Consider the following 22,506-nt stretch of genomic DNA (forward strand, 5'->3'; position numbering starts at 1 on the left):
TACATCACGCACAGAGAGGTAAAAGATTTGCCTCGATTTTTTTAGGGACACCTTAAAAACAGGATATCCTACGATATATTTGGAGTGGTTATCAGCGAACCCTAAAGGACCCAAATCCTTCAATATCCTCATTGCCAAAGTGTATGATAAAGAAGGATTTGGGTTTTTAGGGATTGGAGCACAGGAGGGTTTGGAAGGGTTTGGGTTAAAATTAGGGCTACCCTAATGAAAAACTCATTTTAACCCAAACCCTTCCAAACCCTCCTGTGCTCCAATCCCTAAAAACCCAAATCCTTCTTTATCATACACTTTGGCAATGAGGATATTTTTACAAATTAGGATTTGGTTTAAGGTCTCATGCAACTTGGCCAAAAAAGGATTGTGAAGGTTTTGGGTTTTAGGGATGGCCACATATTTCTTTGTTTGGCAACTAAAGTGTTTTTTGGTAGCTTGGTCATTGTTTTTAGGGTTAACAGGCAGTGAATGTTCATTGTACACAACACAGACTTTGTAAATACACCAATCATGCCAATGGAATCTTTGGAATTCTCAAGGGCATTGTCCTGGCCATAATACAGCATTTGGGCACTGCCATTTGTTTGAGGGTAATATTATGTAACAATCTAAATTGATTTTAATAACAATAAGCCAAATTCAGTGAATGTTAGATATCTATAGGACAATGGGTATGAATAATAGAAACATTGATCTGATTGTAATATCAATGAAGAATGTTAACTAAATGCTGTTTCCTATAAATATCAGTTTAGATTGCTACTCAATCTAGATTGTCTACTTCAGACAACCATTGAAAAAAAGCTAACCACAAAGGCACAAATTATCAAATATCATACACCAAGGGCCCAACACAGCACCTAAACTAAATCAAAAAGTTGACTCCCTAACTTCTGTTAAAAAAGGATTTAGAAAGATTTTGGATAATATGTTTATTTACAATAAAGGAGAAGGATAAAACACATCAACAAAAGTGAGTTCCCCCCCCCCCCCCTCAGCAATTCGTCATCACATCATAAGGTAAAACATTTTACCAATACAACTAATTAGTAAAAGATTCTATGACATGTTTCCTAAGTGTTGTTTGAAAATGAAAGATGTCCATGAATTCATGGCTGAATGAGCTCAAATGGAAGACAAAAACTGCCCTTCTCAAAAGTCACAAAGGTTGCGTTGTGTTGTTCACCGATGAAAGGAGAAGTTGCCTGCGTCACATTGATGGCCGGAGACGTGTGTGGCGTCGAGTTGGAGAGCAATGTTGCGCAGTGTACAGAATTGTATGACAACTCCATCTTTGCCTTTTTCAAACCCTCTTACTACTCTTTTGTTTTGCTTGTCATGCTCAGCCATATTATTTCTATGCTAAAACACAAGTTATTATGTTGAAGGAAAATAGTCAAGAGTCAAAAGTACTGCATTGCATACTGCATTGCAAAAAGGTATTTAAAAGAATACAAACAATTTTATCTTAGTGTTGTCAGTGTGGCCAAACGTTACGGGAGAAAGGGGCAACAGCAACAGACCTGTTCCACCTTTTCCAGAGACGATCAGTGCAGAAAACCCAGGCAAGATTTTATGGTGAGTCTGACATTCAATCTGTCAAACATTTATTTCCATACAAACATAAACAATATGATTTAACAAAATTGAATCTGTATGGAGGGAGGACCCATTCAAAGCAAAAGCTTGTAGGCTGGGATACTTGTACAAAACGAAGATGGATAGTAATTATAAGATATAAGTGAAACTATCAAACAATGCATATTAACAACATAATGATCAAAACGAGACGGATAAACGAGCGCAAAAAAACAAACACCCCAAACAAACAAACACTGAAATAATCTATATTAAGTTCTTTGCGCTGAAGAACAAATGATAGAACAAATCCATCCATCTGTACTTTTTATTTGTCTTTTTCTTATTCTTTCTCTCTAAGCCACTACAAATGGTTCCACCAATGACACAAGTTACATAAGAAACATTGGCATCATGGCACACATTGATGCTGGGAAGACGACTACCACGGAGAGGATGCTGTATTACTCAGGGACAACAAAACACTTAGGAGGTCAGTGTTTGTATCCAGTGTGATCATCAGCCTTGGGCGATTATTGAGAAAGCCGATTGTTAAAACATTCTAATGTATGCACATAACTAATGGAGTGAAATACAACAGGACTACAAACCTTATTGCATGAAACTAATCAAGAGTTGGGCAAGAATAATAATAATAATGACAACCGGTTTTTATTTTAAGCACTTTTCACACTCGACATGCTCGAAGGGTGTCTCAAAGCACTTCCACATTATAACCCCTGTTCACTGGGCCTTCAATTATTCCTTAAATTAAACCATCTTAGCTCCCTGGTGAACAGCCTGTGCAACAAATAAATGTGCTTTTTGGCTAAATCAATCACAAGAACCATCTCTGTCCTCACAGGTACCCATTTACCCTTGGGGGGAGAGAAGCAATTAAAGTTCAAGGAACACGTTGCCTTGGATCGGACGAGTTGGTCTATTAAAAGCGTTTGAAACCGTTTGTTATGAAATGCATATGGTTAGAAAGATGTTTTAAAAGTAGAATATAATGATCCACACAAGTATCACTCGAAACTGTACGGTTTTCCTTTTACGTCGCAAACTATCACGGTCGGCCATTTATGGGAGTCAACATTTTGACTCCCATAAATGGCCGACCGTGTTAGTCGACAGGGTAAAAAGAAAACCACGCAATTTCGAGGCATATTTGTGTAGATCATTGTACTCTACTTTTACTATATCTTTCTAACCATATATATTTTACATCATACGGTTACATAATGATTTTTCAAAGACCAACTCGACCGATCCAAGGCAACGTGTTCCTTTAAGTGTTTTGCTCAGGGACACAAGTGTCCCTACTCCTGAACCCACACTCTGCTGAAAAGAATCACATGAGCTTCAGTTTGGTGCTCTTATCTGCTCAGCAACGACACCCTAGTATTATTACCTTGTTGCTCTACTTTACTGATTTTGTCTGGACTTGCAGATGTTGATGATGGTGACACAGTGACTGACTACATGCCACAAGAACGAGATCGTGGGATCACAATCACATCAGCTGCAGTCACATTCTTCTGGAAGGAACACCGAATTAATCTAATCGATACTCCAGGTAAAACTAAAAAACTTTTTACTCTGGAAAATATGTCAATGAAAGTTTTTAGAAATATTCAATCAATTTAATCATCCACGTTATTATTATTATTGGCGAGCTGCGAGCCTATGTAATACCAATTACCGTCCGGCATCAGTCCGTCCGTCCGTCCGCGTTACAGTTTTTGGAAATCAAAAAGTTTTTGTTTAAGTTTAAGTCTTTGAGTTGAGTAGTTTTGGGTATGTACAAGCTCAAGTGAGATTGTATATATAATTGCCAGTAACTTTTCGGTAATTTTAAGCTACGTTTTCAAATAATTTCAAAGTTTTTGGAATAATGTTTTTTTAAAGGTTTTTGGAATAAAAAAATGTTAAGTTTTGTTCAGGCTCAAACATTGATATCTGGAAAAAAAAAGTACATTAAATCTTAAAGTTTTAAAACAATTTGTTTAAACAAAAATCAAACTCTCTGTCACTTGTTCCCGTAGAGTGAGCTGAAACAAAGAAAAACATAAAAGGTCAATACTCCTGATTGCAATGATGTTCTGACTTGAAACTTAAGTCAAATATTGCTTCTTACATGTAGATTCATATGAAAAGAAAAAAATCAAAAAATTAATGAATGGTTTCAGTTGAGTGAGCTAAAACAATGAACAACTTGGATCAGGCATAACTCCTTATTTCCATGATGTACTGACTTCAAACTGAAATCAAATATTACTTCTTACATAAAGATGCAAATGAAAAGATAAAACTCAAAGAATGCATCACTGGTTCATGTTGAATGCGCTATAACAATGAAAACCTTGAATGTTGACACCTTCTTATTGCAAAGATTTTACCGATTTAAAACTTCTATCAAATATTGCTGCGTGCATGTAGATAGTTTGAAAAGATAAATTTAAAGAGTTTATCACTGGTTCCAGTTGAACGAGCTAAAACAATGAAAACCTAAAATGTTCATAAATCCTTGTTGCAATGATGTATTGATTAAAAGTTTTAATTAAATATTGTTGCTTACATGTATATAATATGAAAAGACAAAACGCAAAGATCACTGGTTCAAGTTAAATGAGCTAAAGCAATGAAAACCCTTTGACCATCAGTTGATCAAATAATTGGTTTTTCCGTCAGTCATTTGTTCAATCTGGCGTTCGACAGCTCGCCATGGCAGCTTCGCTGTTCTAGTTATTATTATTATTTTAATTATTCTCAATCTTGGTTTAATAGAAGAATACTTTCAAAAAAGTGCAAATAATTAACCAGTATACATTTGTTAGCTGTTCTGCAAAAAAGCTCTTGAAGTAATTTTTTTCAGCGCTTTAGTGCCCTGGAAGTGCATGGGAACTGTATGTATGTAAATTATCGTTAATTGCTATTGCGATGTAACTTAAAGGCTAACAAAGACAGCTGTCCACCGGTGTTCATATTGATGTGACGTCATGATGACCTCATTGGGTGTCAAATTACAGATCAGATAAAAGGTTGTTATTTAAAGTGCTAAATGAAATAATAACTCTTGAACCATGGCAGGTACATTGTACACATGCAGCTTGTTACCCATTGGACATTTCATGCACAGACACAATGTCTTTTTTCCTTCTTTTTTCAGTCCTGCAAACCAGAGGTTAACATTTAAGAACTGTGTGGGAAGAAATAATGATATGGTTTGAGTATATGAAATAATGATATGGTTTGAGTATATGAAATAATGATATGGTTTGAGTATATGAAATAATGATATGGTTTCAGTATATGAAATAATGATATGGTTTGAGTATATGAAATAATGATATGGTTTGAGTATATGAAATAATGATATGGTTTGAGTATATGAAACCATCAATGAGATGTACCCTTTCAGACTGTAAGCAAAAATCATATTTACTGAAGCAAAACACCTAAATAAATAATGTGTGTGTCACCTTGAAACTATAACTAACGTAACATTTCATACACAAATGTACCCCGACCCCCAGGTGACCAATCCTTCTGGTCTATACCAGAAGTGATGGTGACTTGCATTGCATTCCTTTTGGCCAAATTGAGTATGTAAAACGTATTCAATGAAGATCATTGACATTAAGTCAAAAAAGGTTACTGAAATAGCTGGGTATTACGAAAAAACTTCATAGTATTTTCTATGCCTGTTAAATCTTTGTCAGAAGATGGATACAGATAAAAAAAATGGAAATAGGAGGATTAAACTGTTGTTAATTTTTGATGTCAGGTCACGTTGATTTTACAATGGAAGTAGAAAGATCGCTACGAGTGTTAGATGGAGCCATTGCTGTATTTGATGCCTCACAAGGGGTGGAGGTAAGTTCACTTGAAGTTTAAATTAACTTCACTTTAAAGTTTGGTGAGTTGACAGCAAATATAAGGACCCTTCCTCAATGGCTTGTCCTGTACAGTACAGCCTGATGTTGGTTTAAAGTCCTAACCTAGCCATGCTCAATCAACACTAAAACCATGTTATCAGGTTGTGTACAGACAGGTTTTAGGCTTTGTGCTGCGGCTACAATGACCACTTCAACATAGTTCAAAACACTGCCTCTAGATTGCCCCTTCACACACCATCATTCTACTTCCACCATCCTTAACCCTCCTCTACTCACATTCTTACTGCTCTAAGCCTGCAGCCGATTTCACGAAACTTTACGCAACTGCGTAAGTCCACTTGTGCAACTTACGCCATAAACGTTGCGCAAGTGGACTTACGCAGTTGCGTAAAGTTTTGTGAAATCGGCCCCTGATCATCTGTATCGGGTGACTGTACACATGTAATAATAATGTGCACATTTTGATAGCATCTTGCCATTGGCTAAAGCTCTTTTACATGTATATAACGCATAAAACACTTTAACGGTACACTATAAAATGAAAAACTACATTGCAAGAATGATGTTGACTTTTATCCTATTTTGTAGTCATCCTGTAGTCATCATTTGCTGAGTGCTTCTAATCCACATGTACATTGTATCTTACAGGCACAGTCCCTTACAGTTTGGCGTCAGGCAAACCGATACGCAATCCCACGGCTGGCATTTATCAACAAGATGGATAAGATAAATGCAGACTTTCAGTTTTGTTTACGTTCCATCAGAGACAGGCTACATACTATTCCAGTACCATTACAGGTATGCAAACTGTCTTCACTGCTGTACCAAGATCACACGGGATGTAAAGCCATAAGTCCAATCTGTTATGGTATGCTCGTCAAAAGAACTCAGTACATGTATACATGTACATGTACTTATCTTTAACAAAAGGGGTTCACTCCCAGTGTTACTGGCATTGTTTACTGCATTAAGTTTGTGCCAAAGCACTTTTTTAAACAATCAAAAAGTGTAACATGTAAAAAATATGTAAAAATGTATTGGTCTTATAGTTTTGAACACTAAGCTCTGCATACCTGTGAAATATAAGTACGCCTTTTTAGTGCATCCTTTGGTTGTAAAGGTGCTTTAAAATATTACCATATTGAATGACAACATCACAGTTGTATTTATTTATTATTTATTTATTAAACTTGAATTTCTGCTGGCGCTGCTGGGTTTGAAAAAACACAATTTAAAAAAGATACCAATAAGTACCATATCTTAATTTAAACTGATCCTTAAATGCTGGATGATAGGGAAGGGCTTGATTATGCATAGAAAACAGATCCCAACAATGTTTTAATGCATGCTCGAAACATACGGCTGAGCTAAACAGATTTTGTGACTAATCCCAAATCATTTATATGTCAATGTTTTCTTAGAAATACAGTCATGATTTTAAAACGGTAATGAAACAAACAAGTCAGTGCAGGAGTCTCGCTAACATTACCAATAATGTCAGTCCTCAATATTCTTAAAGCAACATGAATGCTTTATTTTCTCATTTTCTTCTAGATCCCAATTGGTAAGCACAAACAATTTTCAGGCGTTATTGATGTAGTTGCTATGGAAACAGTTACTTGGAAAACAGGAATGGGAGATGATGGAGGATGTACATTTATCCGCGAAGAAATCAACAAGAACAACGATGCAGAATTATGGCTAAGAACATTGGATGCTAGAATCAGGTTGATAGATCAGGTACACCTTTTCTAAGCAGTCAAATTGGCTAAAGTAGATTGAAACTTATACCCACAATTTGTTTCAATAAAAGATTTCTCAAGCAGTGCCTTTATCTAGTATATGATTGTTTAGCTTTCCAGCACACTTGACTCAAGTTCTAATGGCTAAGGCATCAGAGTGTGCGTTCCTGTCATAATACATGCATGTCTTTCAGCAGTTTATTTCAATGATGTGCTCAACTGATCAACTGAAATATTAATCTACTGACTATGAGCAATGAGTATTGTGATGCGATCAATCTGGATGAGTCGTATGTTGGCAATTTCATTACGGAGAAGCAAGTCAAAACAGGTCAACAGGGGCAACATTTTTTGGGGTAGACTCAAGTGCCAAAATATCTCCATTTTACATTAGTGACTTCCTTTCTGATAAAATAATAACATCACCAAGGGGTTAACATTAGCATGGGAATAAAGTTTGCTGATGTACATTGTGCATGGTGAGAGAACGAAATCAACAAAAAGTTGAAAGTAATGTCTGCGTAGGTTTGTGGTGTGGAAAGTTATGCACACAAGTTCTCTCAACTTTACGAAAAATACTAAATAATTTATTGAAAACAATCACAACATATCTTTGAAACTGAATACGAGTGTCTCTGTTACCTACAATTAACTTCAGCACCTCAAACCTTTTGAAAAATCGTATCACATCACTGTATTTCGTGTGTAAAAACAACAATAAGTTTATCGCAAAATAGCGGAGATCGCCATTACTGTGTAAATTGTGCGTGTGATACATGGTACATACAATACGGTCCATACGTCCACAGGGAACAAACAGCAACTCATTCTTCACATGCGTTGTGTTGTTGGGACTTCTGACCTTTGATCCTTTGGAGGTGATTTTTGTGTATGGGCACTGCATGTATGTGCTCTTTTTAGACTTGTCATGTCGAGATTACATTCAGTTACTTATATCACTTGGTATTTCTCCTTTCACAACTTTTGAACAAAAGGTTGTATAAACATGGGAGCTTTAAAAGTAGTAAAGCATTATAGCTTTTGCTCTTTTCAGATTCATAGGCCCCTAACAAGTTAAAAAATGGTAATGGTCGACAAAGGATTTATTTTGCTTGATGGCATCACATTTGATAGACAGTGTTTGATTCTTTTGTATCATCCACAGCTGATAGATCTGGATGAAGAATTTGCTGAACCTATTTTGGAGCAAGATGAAATTGTCTACATTGACGTGCCATCAGAAGAGGTTTAAATTATTGCTTTTGATGTCCATAAAGAACTAGCAAATATACTGGAGAATGATCTGCCTCTCCTATGTTTTGTATAACTTGGATGGCTTTAATCAAGGTGTTAATTTTTTTAGCTCCCAGTTGTGAAAAAACATATCAGAATAAATCTATGAACGTGACACATAGAGCTTCATGTATATAAAGTGACTAGAGCACTAACTTGCTCTGCGTTTTGAAGCAACCCCGGGAGCAGACCTGTTTGATGTGTCTTGCGTGACAACGGAACGATTTTAATTTTAAGAGAACACACATTGCCGCGACTCTTTGCATTCTGCGCGTGCGCTTATGTACACGACTGCCCACTTGCGTATGTCGGCGTTATGGCCAATTCACAGCACTGCCTAAATGTTTGTGATCATGAAAAATAAGGCCATGAGAAATCCAATATATTAATGCATACGCACATCAACAACTTGGTTACCGGTGGCTGCTTCATGAAATTGGGCCTAGATTAATTTGGGTAAGCTTGTGTGTGTTTTACAGCAAGAAATTTAGGCGGCCATCATTTTTACACAGGCTAATTAAGTAAGTTTGAGCATGGAGGTAGCCTCCATGGTGCGACTTGAATGACGTACTAAAAACGTATACGCGCCTTTTAAACATGATGCACATGACGCTCGCAATATGTAGGCTCATCAGCAGATTGTGCGTTCACATTTGCTGCATTTTTTGGTTCGATGACACAATGCACTATCATGCAAACAGCCGTACAATTGCCGGACAAAATTTCAAGCTTTAGTATTGGATGCGCCCACACAGCATCAAAACCTTAGTGCGTGTATAACAGGGTGTTAGCACTCTAGGATGTGACATCAACATGATCACTAAATAAATTTGTCCAGAAGACGATTAGAGCATACTTTTTGAAACAGCGAGTTGATACCAACGTTTCTTTTCAGAACCACCCCAATTCATTTAGAGATTATCATTACATGCTGCACCGCAAAACTTTACTATATCGCATTTCCAACATGCAAAGATTCAAATCCTACTTTAATCAATTTCCCATTTGGTGGCTGTTCAAATTCATTTTATTAGTAGTTGTTGCTTCACCGTTGTATGATAAAGCTATGTGTTCTACATCTCAGATGGGCCTAAATGCTAGACCATTAAACTCTGCATTGGCAAAGGTGGAATAGCTATTCAATTATTCCGCTACAATGTATTTTATTTTTCATATCAGATAGTGAGTGCAGTCCGAAGGCTTACCATTGCACAGAAGATTGTACCAGTGTTATGTGGTAGTTCACTCAAGAACAAGGGAGTACAGCTTCTCATGGATGCTATCAATGCCTATTTGCCTGCACCCTGTCAGAGGCAACAAGACTTTGTGTACGTTATAATATTGTTTTTTTCTTAAGACTTAACAAGTGCCTTCATCTAGCATATGGTTGACTATAGACCTTTAACACACTGTCATTATCTGGGTCATGTTCCCTGTTTCAACTGTAACAAATGCTAACATTCATTGTGCAAACATGGCACCAGACTATTTCACCCAGCCTCAGTTTGGTTACAATAAGTTAGAATAGAGTAAAATCAAGATTGCCACACCGTGATAAAGGTCTATAGTGAATTTCTGTCATAACTCATGTGTGTCTTGTACCTGTTTGTCCAGAGATGGTCATTGTAAAATTTTAAGGAATGTTTTTGGCACCCACTAGATGAAAAATGTATTTCAAAATACACATGTACACAGTAATATTCCAAACCCTGTGTGCATCTCACCATGTCTTTCCTAGCCTTGCACAAGGCTGTTGCATTATTCGCTCCGAAAAGACGCCGCTGTAAACCCACCCGTATACCCTGTGCGTGGTGCGTGCGATCACACTGCATGACCCACCCGTATACACACTGTCACATCGTACGACTACTGTGCACATACATGTAAGTAAGTCATCCGCACTCGTACCACTAACCGCATGCGGAGGCCGTAAGGCCGACAGCCTTGTCGGGTCTGTAACTTCCGGGTTTAATGTGTTGTATTGAAAAATTTCCACAAGTGGAAAAAAATTGGGGGGGGGCTCTCGATATGCTAGTATGCAGCCCATGAATATGTATATCTTTCGTCAGACCTATCAGACAACACAGGATGTGAGGCAAATGAATTATTCATTTTGACGTCCAATCACGCACTTCCCTTATCACGACCTTTGGACCCTATCATGCGTCCGTGGTGGTGGTGTGTGATGTAAACATGTCTCGTCTTTCGCGGGCATTATGGTAATGAGCTGACCGTGGGAACTCTTCGCTTATTATAGTAATGAGGTCAGTGGCTTCAACAAGGCTGTCGGCCTGACGGCCGACGCATGCGGATAGTATACGGGGTATCGTGTCGTGCGATGTTACGCACAGTGAATACGGTAGGGTTTTTATACAGTGGCGGTCTTTTTTCGGAGTGAATAATTAGACTGCCTTGAGCAAGGCTATGTCTTTGCAAACTTGTGATGTTTCAGCTAAATCTCCTAGTCTGATATTCCATTGTAGGAGTCTCTATGGAAATGATTTGTGCGCCTATGCCTTCAAGATAATCCATGATAAACAAAGAGGAGCTCTGGTCTTCTTGCGTGTTTATTCAGGAACCATTAAATCCCAGTCATCCATCTATAATGTCAACAGAAACTGCACGTAAGTATCATTGTGTTGTGACAACTATCTCCAGGCATTAAGGGAAGAAAAGAGTAGGGTTGAGTTATTAAACGACCATTCATAGGGTATGTTCAGACGTGGGGTTAAACTAGCCCTTAATCCGAGCACCGTGGGTGTCCAAAACATAAACATCACTTAGTCCAAAATTGGCTTGCATTCACACAGCGAGTTTATTCTTGCCAAGCGGACTAAACTAGCTCAAGAGATTGATTATTTGGTCATGCATCGGCATGCGTGCATGCGTTTTCCACAGGGTTTCGATCCGCTATCATCTCTACGAACCTCATGGTCATCGTGTATTTCATCAATAAAATATGGCAAAATCACTTCATATTCTTGGCCCCAGCACAAACGCAATTCTATTTGTTCCCGCTGAAGTTTACGATACGCACTGCCCTCATAAAAAAACATAACACGTTGTTGAAATCTTCAAATTAATTTTGAGAGTGAACTTTTGGAAATATATCACAACTTAGTCATTTAGAAGTCGTAGCCTACACACATTCTCATGTTACGTTTAAAAATCGTTTTTCAATTCAACATTAGTCTGGTACCAATACATTTGGCTTGATCGTATCACTGTTAAGTAAAGTTGCTGAGGGAAGGAACCAGATACAACCTAGTTTTCGGACCCAAACTTTGGTATGCCTTCACGATCCCGTGTTCTTGCGACGTCCATTTGGAAGTTTTTCGGCAAAGGGGAATACCGGGGCAGAAGTTGAAGGCAGAAGTTGTTCATGCACACACACGCTATATATACTCCTTGCCGATCCATACATGTGTAGTGGATTACGTCACCTTTTCTGCCGCGGTCATTTGGGCTAAAATAGACCGGAAGTAGCAGGTCAGCTGCGTTCCAACGTTGGTTTACTGGGCCTCGCAGCGGTTCGCAGCGGTTCGCAGCAGAGGGGTGGTCGTAAAACCTGGGCTAAGTTAGGCTAGTCCACCAATTTTTAGGTTTAGTTTAGCCCAGCTCAGTGGGTCAAATTGACCCTCGCAGACCAGAGTATTGCGTTCCCACGGAGGGTTAGTTTAGCACTTTTGGATTAAGGACTAGTTTAACCCCACGTCTGAGCGTACCCATAAATACCTCAGACAGTTTTGCTATTCTTATTGGTTGAGAGCGCGTCACGTGGGGGAGTTTAAACCTTTGATTATGATCCAGTGTTTATGACCTGTTGTGAGCAGGACAGTTTCTTCAAGTTCATTCCTATTGGTCGAGAGCAACAGCTGGAACACAGAGTTTTTGTAATAATACTGAATGAAAACAGCAGTGTTCCCTATACTGTAGAGCTCCTAGTCTCATTAATGTTGCTGTCTATTTCAAATGACACCATTGCTAAAGCATCCACAGCTGACAGCTATCAAAGAAGTCTGTATTAAGAGGATTGTCAATTGCCAACTTTAACTTTGTGATTTTCTTATTTTCCAATAGATAGAATCCTCATGTGGATGGGGAAAAAAACCAAAAAAGTATTCTGAGAAGAAGTTCTCTGCTTTTTTGCATGGGGGTGTTGTGGTTCATAAAACTGACTTTTGATAATATTCGATCAAAATGGTCTTGAAGTTGACCTTTTGACTGATAGCAATTCCTTCTTGAAATGTAAAGATTCATCAGTATTTATTGGAAAAAAAGAATTGTTACAAATTCAAATGGAAAATGTTCCTTGTTCATTAAGCGCATTCTAAAGGTTTCTTGGCCATCTCAACTTATTGTGAAGATAATTTCTTGTCAAATTGTGAATAAATTCTTGTTTAAACATTGTGAGTGGATATATAAAAATAATCAAAATAACCAAAGCTTAAAAATCATAAGTGTTGGGAGTAAAAGAAAAAGGACAAATGTAACTGAGACAGAGTTTAAGCTGTTGATGGTCCTCGTTTTGTGTCAAATTTTCAACAAATCTAAACAAGTCTTTTTTTGGTTTGGTTTGTGCAGAGAGCGTATGAGTCGTTTACTGTGGGTGCTTGCTGATAACCACAAGGAGGTGGACAGCATGACGGCTGGTAACATTGCTGTGGCTGTTGGCCTTAAACAGGTTCATAATCATTTATTGCAACACCATCATGCTATCATTCAGCATTTTTAATTGTCGAAACCTATGACCAAACTTAAGTTTGTGAAGTTCATTTAGTATTGGTCTAAAAAGACCAATGTATCTTGATCAATTTGACTTCAGATCGATTTTACATCAGAGGGTGCCATAATATGCACTTTGTTTTGATTGTTTACTTTGAAAGATAGCAATTAGTAAGTCGTAGCGGTTTGTCTAGAGATGGCTCCCTCAACTGGCTATAGATGCCGTGCACTGTGGAATTGTATACCACAAGAATGTTTTCCAACAAATACTAAAGATAGATTTAAATTCTTTATGCCTTAACAGCATTCAAGCAGTTAACCTGCTCGTGATGGCCCTATCATGAACATTAAATCAACCTTTGACCTACAACATCCTTGCTCTAAGACACAATACAGAGAGAAGATGCATCCCTTTCAGGACAAACCATGGCTAATACCAAAGTCCGTGTTCTGCAACTCAACCTCGAAGATTGCCAAACCATTACCATGATCATTATCCTACTGCAAGAGAGATACAGAGAGTTGTTGTTATTGGGACACTATGTAGGTTTCATTATTTCCTTTTGGTTTGTTTTAATGACATTTGTTTTTTGCTCTTTCCCCTCTTGTTCCTGACATAAGACAGTTACTGGTGATACTCTGGTGTCATCTAAGTCTGCTCTGAATGCTGCACAGAGAACATGGAAGAGACAAAGTCAATCTAATGATGAGACTGAGGTTCCTATGCTGGGAGGGCTGGATGTCCCTCAACCTGTCTTCTTCTGTACAATTGAGCCAACATCACAGGCATATCAAGCAGGTACACGTACACCTAGATTTGATTCAAGTCCCATTCTCGTGTGAGAGGTCCCTAAGCTATTACCTCAACTTACTATGAAACAACCAGTAGCATACAGTACAGTGCGCGCTCGCCATCAAAATGTGGTCGAAGTCGTTTCTTACTCTGCACGTTGTTATTGGAAAATCTCCCCAAATGGGGAGATGTACAAAACCAATGGGAGCGTGGAAGCGCTGCCCTGCCGGTAGAATATTTATTATACTCTGTGACATCACAGTAGAAGACGTTGTAAGGCTCGCGTCTATACGCGGCACGCACGTAGGGCGGGTAAACTCACTAGCAGGCAAGGGGGTGTCGGTGTCATAAGTCGTTTTATTGCACTTCCCAAAATTCAAATTTTTGCAAACAAAACCGACACCAATGTATGTTACAAGGTATTACTTAAATTCAAATGAACATTTAGTGCTTTCTTTTTTTAAATTAATTGGTTATTAAAAAATGTATTTCAATCATCAACTAAGTACTTAACACCCACAAGTGACAAATGAACAAGTCCTCGTTTTGGGTGCGTTTGATTGGTCAAAACGTATCACAAAACAATGTTACATACATGTACATACCAGGCGACTGCGACATCGTCAAGTCCCTGTCCCGCATGCGGAACGGGTATTGGAATGCAGAGCAGTACATCCTGGGGATGGCACGGGATTGGGACTTGAGTCAAGTCTAGCGTCTAACGTACACCCCCCCCCCCCCTTCATCAATAAGAACAAGAAGTAGTATCTGACTATATGATGAAGTTATATTTTGCCCATACTCTTCAAAAACGTGTTTCTAGTTTCTCTTAAATGCGTTGCTCAACATCCCTTCTTGGTTTGCATTGGTCTTGCTTTTAGTGTTCATATTGGGATGGATATTGAAACAGTTTATTGTCAAAATTGACTTGGATTAACTGGTTAATGAAGAAATTATCAATTTTAGACAATGGAGGGTAAACCCTACACTGTAGATGCAGGAAATGTATAGAAAATGACTGATGTTAGGCACTGGTCCAAATAATATTGGAGCCCGATTGCTCCAAATGACTGATGTTAGGCACTGGTCCAAATAATATTGGAGCCCGATTGCTCCGAACTGATGTTAGGCACTGGTCCAAATAATATTGGAGCCCGATTGCTCCAAATGACTGATGTTAGGCACTGGTCCAAATAATATTGGAGCCCGATTGCTCCAAATGACTGATGTTAGGCACTGGTCCAAATAATATTGGAGCCCGATTGCTCCAAGATGGATTGTTGGAGTGTTATCAATGATCAATTTTGACATTTCAGATTTGGAGAGAGCCCTTGAATGTTTACAACGAGAGGATCCCAGTCTTCATGTTAGAACAGACACCGATACAGGCCAGGTAAAGATACAAATGTGTGGAGCTTATGAACATCAGATAGAGAAACCAGGTTTCTATTGATATTATCAATGTTACATAGACTTGCCATTACCACAATAAGTGTTGTTTTTTCCATTGCTTAATGATTGAATTACTTTTATCTTTATTAGATGATTCTTTCTGGTATGGGGGAACTCCATCTTGAAATTATTGTAGATCGAATTCGTAGGGAATATAAAGTAGATGCTGAGATGGGTCCACTTCAAATCTCATACAGAGAGAGATTAACTCAGTCTGTAACTGAACAAAGTAAGTAGTAAAACGGATTTGAAACTTTGCATGATGGAAATAGGATATGGAAAGGTTTGCGGTAACACCATGTAATGACTATCTCTAAATGAGTTGGGCTGGTTCAGTTGAAACCAATACGATAAGAAAGGTTTGCAGTAACACCATGTAATGACTATCTCTAAATGAGTTGGGCTGGTTCAGTTGAAACCAATACGATAAGAAAGGTTTGCAGTATTACCATGTAATGACTATCTCTAAATGAGTTGGGGTGGTTCAGTTGGAACCAATACGATAAGAAAGGTTTGCAGTATTACCATGTAATGACTATCTCTAAATGAGTTGGGGTGGTTCTGAAAGAACCATTGGTTTCAACTCGACATTTCAATCAGTATGCTCTGATCGTCTTCTGGAGAAAGCAGAAAGCTCTGATCGTTTTCTGTTTATCCAGAAGACGATCAGAGCACACTGATCGAACCGTTGAGTTGAAACCAACAGTCCTGTTCAGAACCCCCCAACTCATTTAGAGGATTAGTGGTATTTGAGTCATCTCCTGCCTACATGTATGTTCTGACCATACATGTATCTACATCAGGATTAAGTTTGATGTATGTTCTGACCATACATGTATCTACATCAGGATTAAGTTTGATGTATGTTCTGACCATACATGTATCTACATCAGGATTAAGTTTGATGTATGTTCTGACCATATCTACATCAGGATTAAGTTTGATGTATGGTCTGACCATATCTACATCAGGATTAAGTTTGATGTATGGTCTGACCATATCTACATCAGGATTAAGTTTGATGTATGTTCTGACCATATCTACATCAGGATTAAGTTTGATGTATGGTCTGACCATATCTACATCAGGATTAAGTTTGATGTATGGTCTGACCATATCTACATCAGGATTAAGTTTGATGTATGTTCTGACCATATCTACATCAGGATTAAGTTTGATGTATGGTCTGACCATATCTACATCAGGATTAAGTTTGATGTATGGTCTGACCATATCTACATGGGGATTAAGTTTGATGTATGGTCTGACCATATCTACATCAGGATTAAGTTTGATGTATGTTCTGACCATATCTACATGGGGATTAAGTTCACTTGAAATTCCACACAAGGCAACATTGGTGTCTGACTGTCTTTTACATGTAATCAATGTAATTTTACCTGTAAATAGTGTTTAAAGGCTCTGGACACCATTGGTAATTGTCAAAGACCAGTCTTCTCACTTGGTGTATCTCAACATATGCATAAAATAACAAACCTTTGAAAATTTGAATTCAATTGCTTGTCAAAGTTGCGAGAGAATAATGGAAGAATAAACACCCTTTTCAAACACGTTGTGTGCTTTCAGATGCATGATTTCGAGACCTGATCAGCTGAGGTTTCAAATTCAACTCAAATATTTTAGTGAGAAGATACCTCTTTCTTCGTTACTTCAGAGGGAGCTGTTTCTCACAATGTTTACAACTTTCCACAGCTCTCCATTGCTCGTACGAAAGTAAGTTTTTATGCTAACAATTATTTTGAGTAATAACCAATAGTGTCCAGGACCTTTATAGACACTGGACACTGTTGGTAATTACTCAAAATAATATTAAGCATAAAGCTTAGACTTGGTAATGAGCTATGGAGAGCTTTTGGTAGTATAAAAACATTGTGAGAAACGGCTTCCTCTGAAGTAACATACCGTTGAGAAAGACGTAAATTCTAAATTGAATAAAAGACTTTAGGCCTGAAAGCACAGAAATTTGTGCAACAAGGGTGTTTTTTCTTTTGTTGTTCTCATGCAACTTTGATGACCAATTGAGTCAAATTTTTCACAGATTTGGTATGTTATGCATATGTTGAGATACAACATGTGAGAAAATTGGTCATCCCCAATCTGGACCTCTATTTCAACATAGTGATTAAACCCCTAAATCTGCTTTGATTAATATGTGCAGCAACTCTGGATCGCGTCATTGGTGCACAACACCACCTAGCAACCATAACATTATCTTTACTACCAAAAGAGGAGGAGTCGGGCGATTCAGTGACATTCAACGTATCAAATGACTTGAACGTTGGCAAGGAGGTAGTTGAAGCTGTCAGGAATGGTGTTTTATCATCATGTCAGCAAGGTAATGAAATTTAGTCTATAAATTTTTGTTGATAAATTCAACAATAAAATTGAAACGCCTCTTTAGTGCTCCCTTTAAAACATTCACTTGTGTTATACCTATTCAAATTGTTAATTTAAGCCTTTTTCTAAACATTGATTCTGAGATAATGACAAATTCATGGTTGCCAAATGTGGCACAATATGTGCCAAAAAGGAGGGGTGCGTTGACCAGTGGATGAGTGTTGTCTAGGTGTTGATAATCAACTTATGCACTTCTGCACACTAACAGTGGAGCTATATGTACATGTACAGTATGGGTGTGCCAAAAGGAGGGGTGCGTTGACCAGTGGCTGAGTGTTATCTAGGTGTTGATAATCAACTTATGCACTTCTGCACACTAACAGTGGAGCTATATGTACATGTACAGTATGGGTGTGCCAAAAGGAGGGGTGCATTGACCAGTGGCTGAGTGTTATCTAGGTGTTGATAATCAACTTATGCACTTATGCACACTAACAGTGGAGCTATATGTACATGTACAGTATGGGTGTGCCAAAAGGAGGGGTGCATTGACCAGTGGCTGAGTGTTATCTAGGTGTTGATAATCAACTTATGCACTTATGCACACTAACAGTGGAGCTATATGTACATGTACAGTATGGGTGTGCCAAAAGGAGGGGTGCGTTGACCAGTGGCTGAGTGTTGTCTAGGTGTTGATAATCAACTTATGCACTTATGCACACTAACAGTGGAGCTATATGTACATGTACAGTATGGGTGTGCCAAAAGGAGGGGTGCGTTGACCAGTGGCTGAGTGTTATCTAGGTGTTGATAATCAACTTATGCACACTAACAGTGGAGCTATATGTACATGTACAGTATGGGTGTGCCAAAAGGAGGGGTGCATTGACCAGTGGCTGAGTGTTATCTAGGTGTTGATAATCAACTTATGCACTTGTGCACACTAACAGTGGAGCTATATGTACATATACAGTATTGGTGTGCCAAAAGGAGGGGTGCATTGACCAGTGGCTGAGTGTTGTCTAGGTGTTGATAATCAACTTATGCACACTAACAGTGGAGCTATATGTACATGTACATTATTGGTGTGCCAAAAGGAGGGGTGCGTTGACCAGTGGCTGAGTGTTATCTAGGTGTTGATAATCAACTTATGCACTTATGCACACTAACAGTGGAGCTATATGTACATGTACAGTATGGGTGTGCCAAAAGGAGGGGTGCGTTGACCAGTGGCTGAGTGTTGTCTAGGTGTTGGTAATCAACTTATGCACTTATGCACACTAACAGTGGAGCTATATGTACATGTACAGTATGGGTGTGCCAAAAGGAGGGGTGCGTTGACCAGTGGCTGAGTGTTATCTAGGTATTGGTAATCAATTTCTCAAGTATTTGCTTTCAGTTAGCTCCAGAAGTAAAGCCATTTTTAAGTATAAACTTTCACTTCTTTTCAATACAGGTCCTCTGATTGGTTTTCCTGTCATAGATATGCAAATTAGTTTGACAAACCTAAACCTGAGTCCAGGTACTGCCCCAGCAATGGTGTCTGCCTGTGCATCACAGTGTTTACACAGCGCCCTCAATGCTGGCGGCAGTCAGCTTCTTGAACCCATGATGAATTTAGAGGTAAAAATCACCTGTTCTCTCCTATCCTAGAAGTTCAGTTTTCCCTTTTCTTAAACTATTTTTAGCAGATAAAACTTAAACACACAAACTATTATGAGGCACCTTTTCAAATCAGCAGAGTGTGGGTTCAAATCCCCAGCTGTGACACTTGTGTCCTTAAGCAAGACACTTAACCATTGCTTCGTCCTTCGGATGGGATGTAAAGCCGTTGGTCCCATGTGTTGCGCATGGAAAAGAACCAAGTGCATGCACTTATCGATGAGAGAAGGAGTTCGCCCTGGTGTTCCTGGCTGTGGCTGCTGTATGCGCCGTAGCACCTTGTCAACATTTACAGGGTGTGCTAAGGATTAGGTCTCACAGTTTCAAAGTCATACATGTAGTCCCACTCACCTTGCAGTAAAAACAATTGGCGCTTTGTATCCTTTGGAAAAGGCACATTATAAATACGTTGATTATTATTATTATTATTATTATTATTATTGTTATTGTTATTGTTATTGTTATTGTTATTGTTATTGTTATTGTTGCTGCTGCTGCTGCTGCTGCTGCTGCTGCTGCTGCTGCTGCTGTTGCTGTTGCTGTTGCTGTTGCTGTTGTTGCAAGGACTCCCAGCAGAGTGGATACGTGCGCATTACAAGTCCTATTATTATTATTATTAATGAGCTTGTACATGTATGGTGCACTGGAACACATGTACTTGGTACTTTTTTTTGCCAAGGAACGTAATGCACCAAAATCTACAACTTGCATGAATATTTATATTTATATTTAATTTCTATATTTAGATTGTTACTGATGAGGCAAGGCTTGGAACGGTGCTTGGTGATTTAAATTCAAGGAGGGGTCAAGTTGTTGCCATAGAGAATCGAGATGAAAGTAGAATATTGTTTGCAAGGACACCTCTCTCAGAAATGATGGTGAGATTGGTTTATTTTAAAGACAGTGCACACTATTGGTAATTGTCAAAGATTAGTCTTCTCACTTGGTGTATCTCAACATATGCATAAAATAACAGACCTGTGAAAATTTGAGCTCAATCGGTCAGCGAAGTTGTGAGATAAGAATGAAAGAAAAAAACACCATTGTCACACAAAGTTGTGTGCTTTCAGATGCTTGATTTCGAGACCTCAAATTCTAAACTTGATGTCTTGAAATCAAATTCCTGGAAAATTACTTCTTTCGTGAAAACTACATTACTTCAGAGGGAGCCGCTTCTCACAGTGATTGTATACTATCAACCTCTCCCCATTACTCATAATCAAGTAAGGTTTTATGATAATAATTATTTTGAGTTATTACCAATAGTGTCCATTGCGTTTAAGCTGTAATCTTTCATTTGAATAATTGCTTTCCAGATAAACACCTGTACAGTACATTAAGTTTATTTGTCTGTAATGTGTGCGCTAACTTTTGATTTTTCTTTGTACAGGGGTATTCAACTGCTCTACGGAGTCTCACATCAGGCACCGCAACTTTCTCTCTGGAGTTTTCAAATTATGAGCCTGTAAGCAGAAATGAGCAGGACAAAATTATCAAAAAGATTACTGGCTTGTAATTAATTGGACACTAAACTTGTTTGTAAAGTTGGCTCCATCTTTTAGCTTTCTTTAACAAGGAGTTGATGCACTCTGTGTGATGGGATTCATGGGTTTTGTAAACCATCAGGTGCTATTTGCCCCCTCGAGTGTACACAACACCATGGACCTCATCACAGTGTGCGACAATGCAATAATGACATGAGCTGGCCTACTTGGTGTGTGCAATGTAATCAATTCAACAAGAATGTTTGTTTAAATCTTATCTCTAGAAACCTTTCTGCTGAGCACAAAAACCAAATGTTCAGAAATTCAGAAAAAAAAAATCAGAATGTCCATTAGTTATTTGTGAATGTGTCCCGGCTAAAGTTTCTATTTTGCTTCTGTGTAAGTTTGGTCCAATAGGTTGAATTACATTTGCACATAAATTCACCCTCCCTACCATTGACCAATGATATCAATTGACATAAATATCACTTATTCATTTTTGTATTTGTTTATTTGTCTGACACGTTTGCATGACTTATCAATTAACATTCCCATAATGTCATTGATTCAATACTTAATGTTAAAGCATGCATTTTATAACTTCAACATTTCACTGCTTACAATGTTACATTGTGTGTTCAGATTTGTTGACTTTCAGTCTGTTCTGAATACTTCTGAAAATGCATCAATGCTTCAAAAAGATCCTAACAAAAACTTGGTACAACAATGGTTTTGGGAATGGCATTTTCGTTCAAACCATTTGTATTCATGGTTATATAATATTTATAAGTAAACTTATCATAAGAGATGGTGCAACCTTGTTGTTTGATCCTAATACAATATAGACATTTATAATGGTGCCATATTTGAATATTATCCCAAACTAACAAACAATTCACAGGCATGGTAGATCATTTGAAATTGGTAACATTATTTTCATTGATAATAGTTATTCATCGCTGCCCAAATGCTCATAATAATAATAATAATAATAATAATAATAATAATAACTAGAGGTACATGTACATGTACAGTTTTTGTTTACTACAAAAACAAGATGTTCGTGGTGAGTGAGTGAATGAATTGGTGACAACATTTTACCTCATCAATCAAATGACTGGTTAAGGAGTTATGATTTTTTTACAAATTAAACACCAACTTCCGGTTTGCATCGGATAAAAGGTCAAATAGGGGTTACTTTTTATGTAGCGCGTGATAAGTTTATTAAGACCTTTTAAATGATGGATGGGTTGTAAAAATCCAATATTTGGTTTAGAAGTTATGATTTTTTCAAATATAAAGTTTCAACTTCCGTTTTGAACCGGAAGGTACTGTCAAATGAGGTCACACTTTGTAGCGTTGGTGATGTCTTTTGAGTTCTTTCTTTTGACGTATAGATGATAAAAATCAAATCATGTGGTTTAGGATTTTTTATTTTTCAAACAGTATATATCAATTTCCAACTTTAACTGGAAGTCAAGGTCAAACAGGGTCGCATATTG

At 38.0% G+C, this 22,506-nt stretch overlaps 1 protein-coding gene across 1 annotated transcript; it reads left to right on the forward strand.

Moving 5' to 3' along the window:
- Positions 1-1,487: 1,487 nt before the first annotated feature.
- Positions 1,488-22,038, forward strand: LOC117295969 (ribosome-releasing factor 2, mitochondrial-like; the record flags this gene model as incomplete). Its single annotated transcript, XM_033778794.1, is given in 17 exon segments — positions 1,488-1,593; positions 1,955-2,086; positions 3,047-3,172; positions 5,384-5,472; positions 6,144-6,293; positions 7,050-7,235; positions 8,403-8,483; positions 9,710-9,858; positions 11,014-11,154; positions 13,115-13,214; positions 13,877-14,054; positions 15,365-15,441; positions 15,591-15,729; positions 17,680-17,856; positions 19,315-19,481; positions 20,267-20,398; positions 20,911-22,038. Coding segments are annotated over 17 exon segments (2,256 nt in total), but the record flags the coding sequence as incomplete, so codon positions are not given.
- Positions 22,039-22,506: the final 468 nt, after the last annotated feature.

This window comes from Asterias rubens, chromosome 10 (genome assembly GCF_902459465.1).
Source record: "Asterias rubens chromosome 10, eAstRub1.3, whole genome shotgun sequence".
Lineage (NCBI taxonomy): Eukaryota > Metazoa > Echinodermata > Asteroidea > Forcipulatida > Asteriidae > Asterias > Asterias rubens.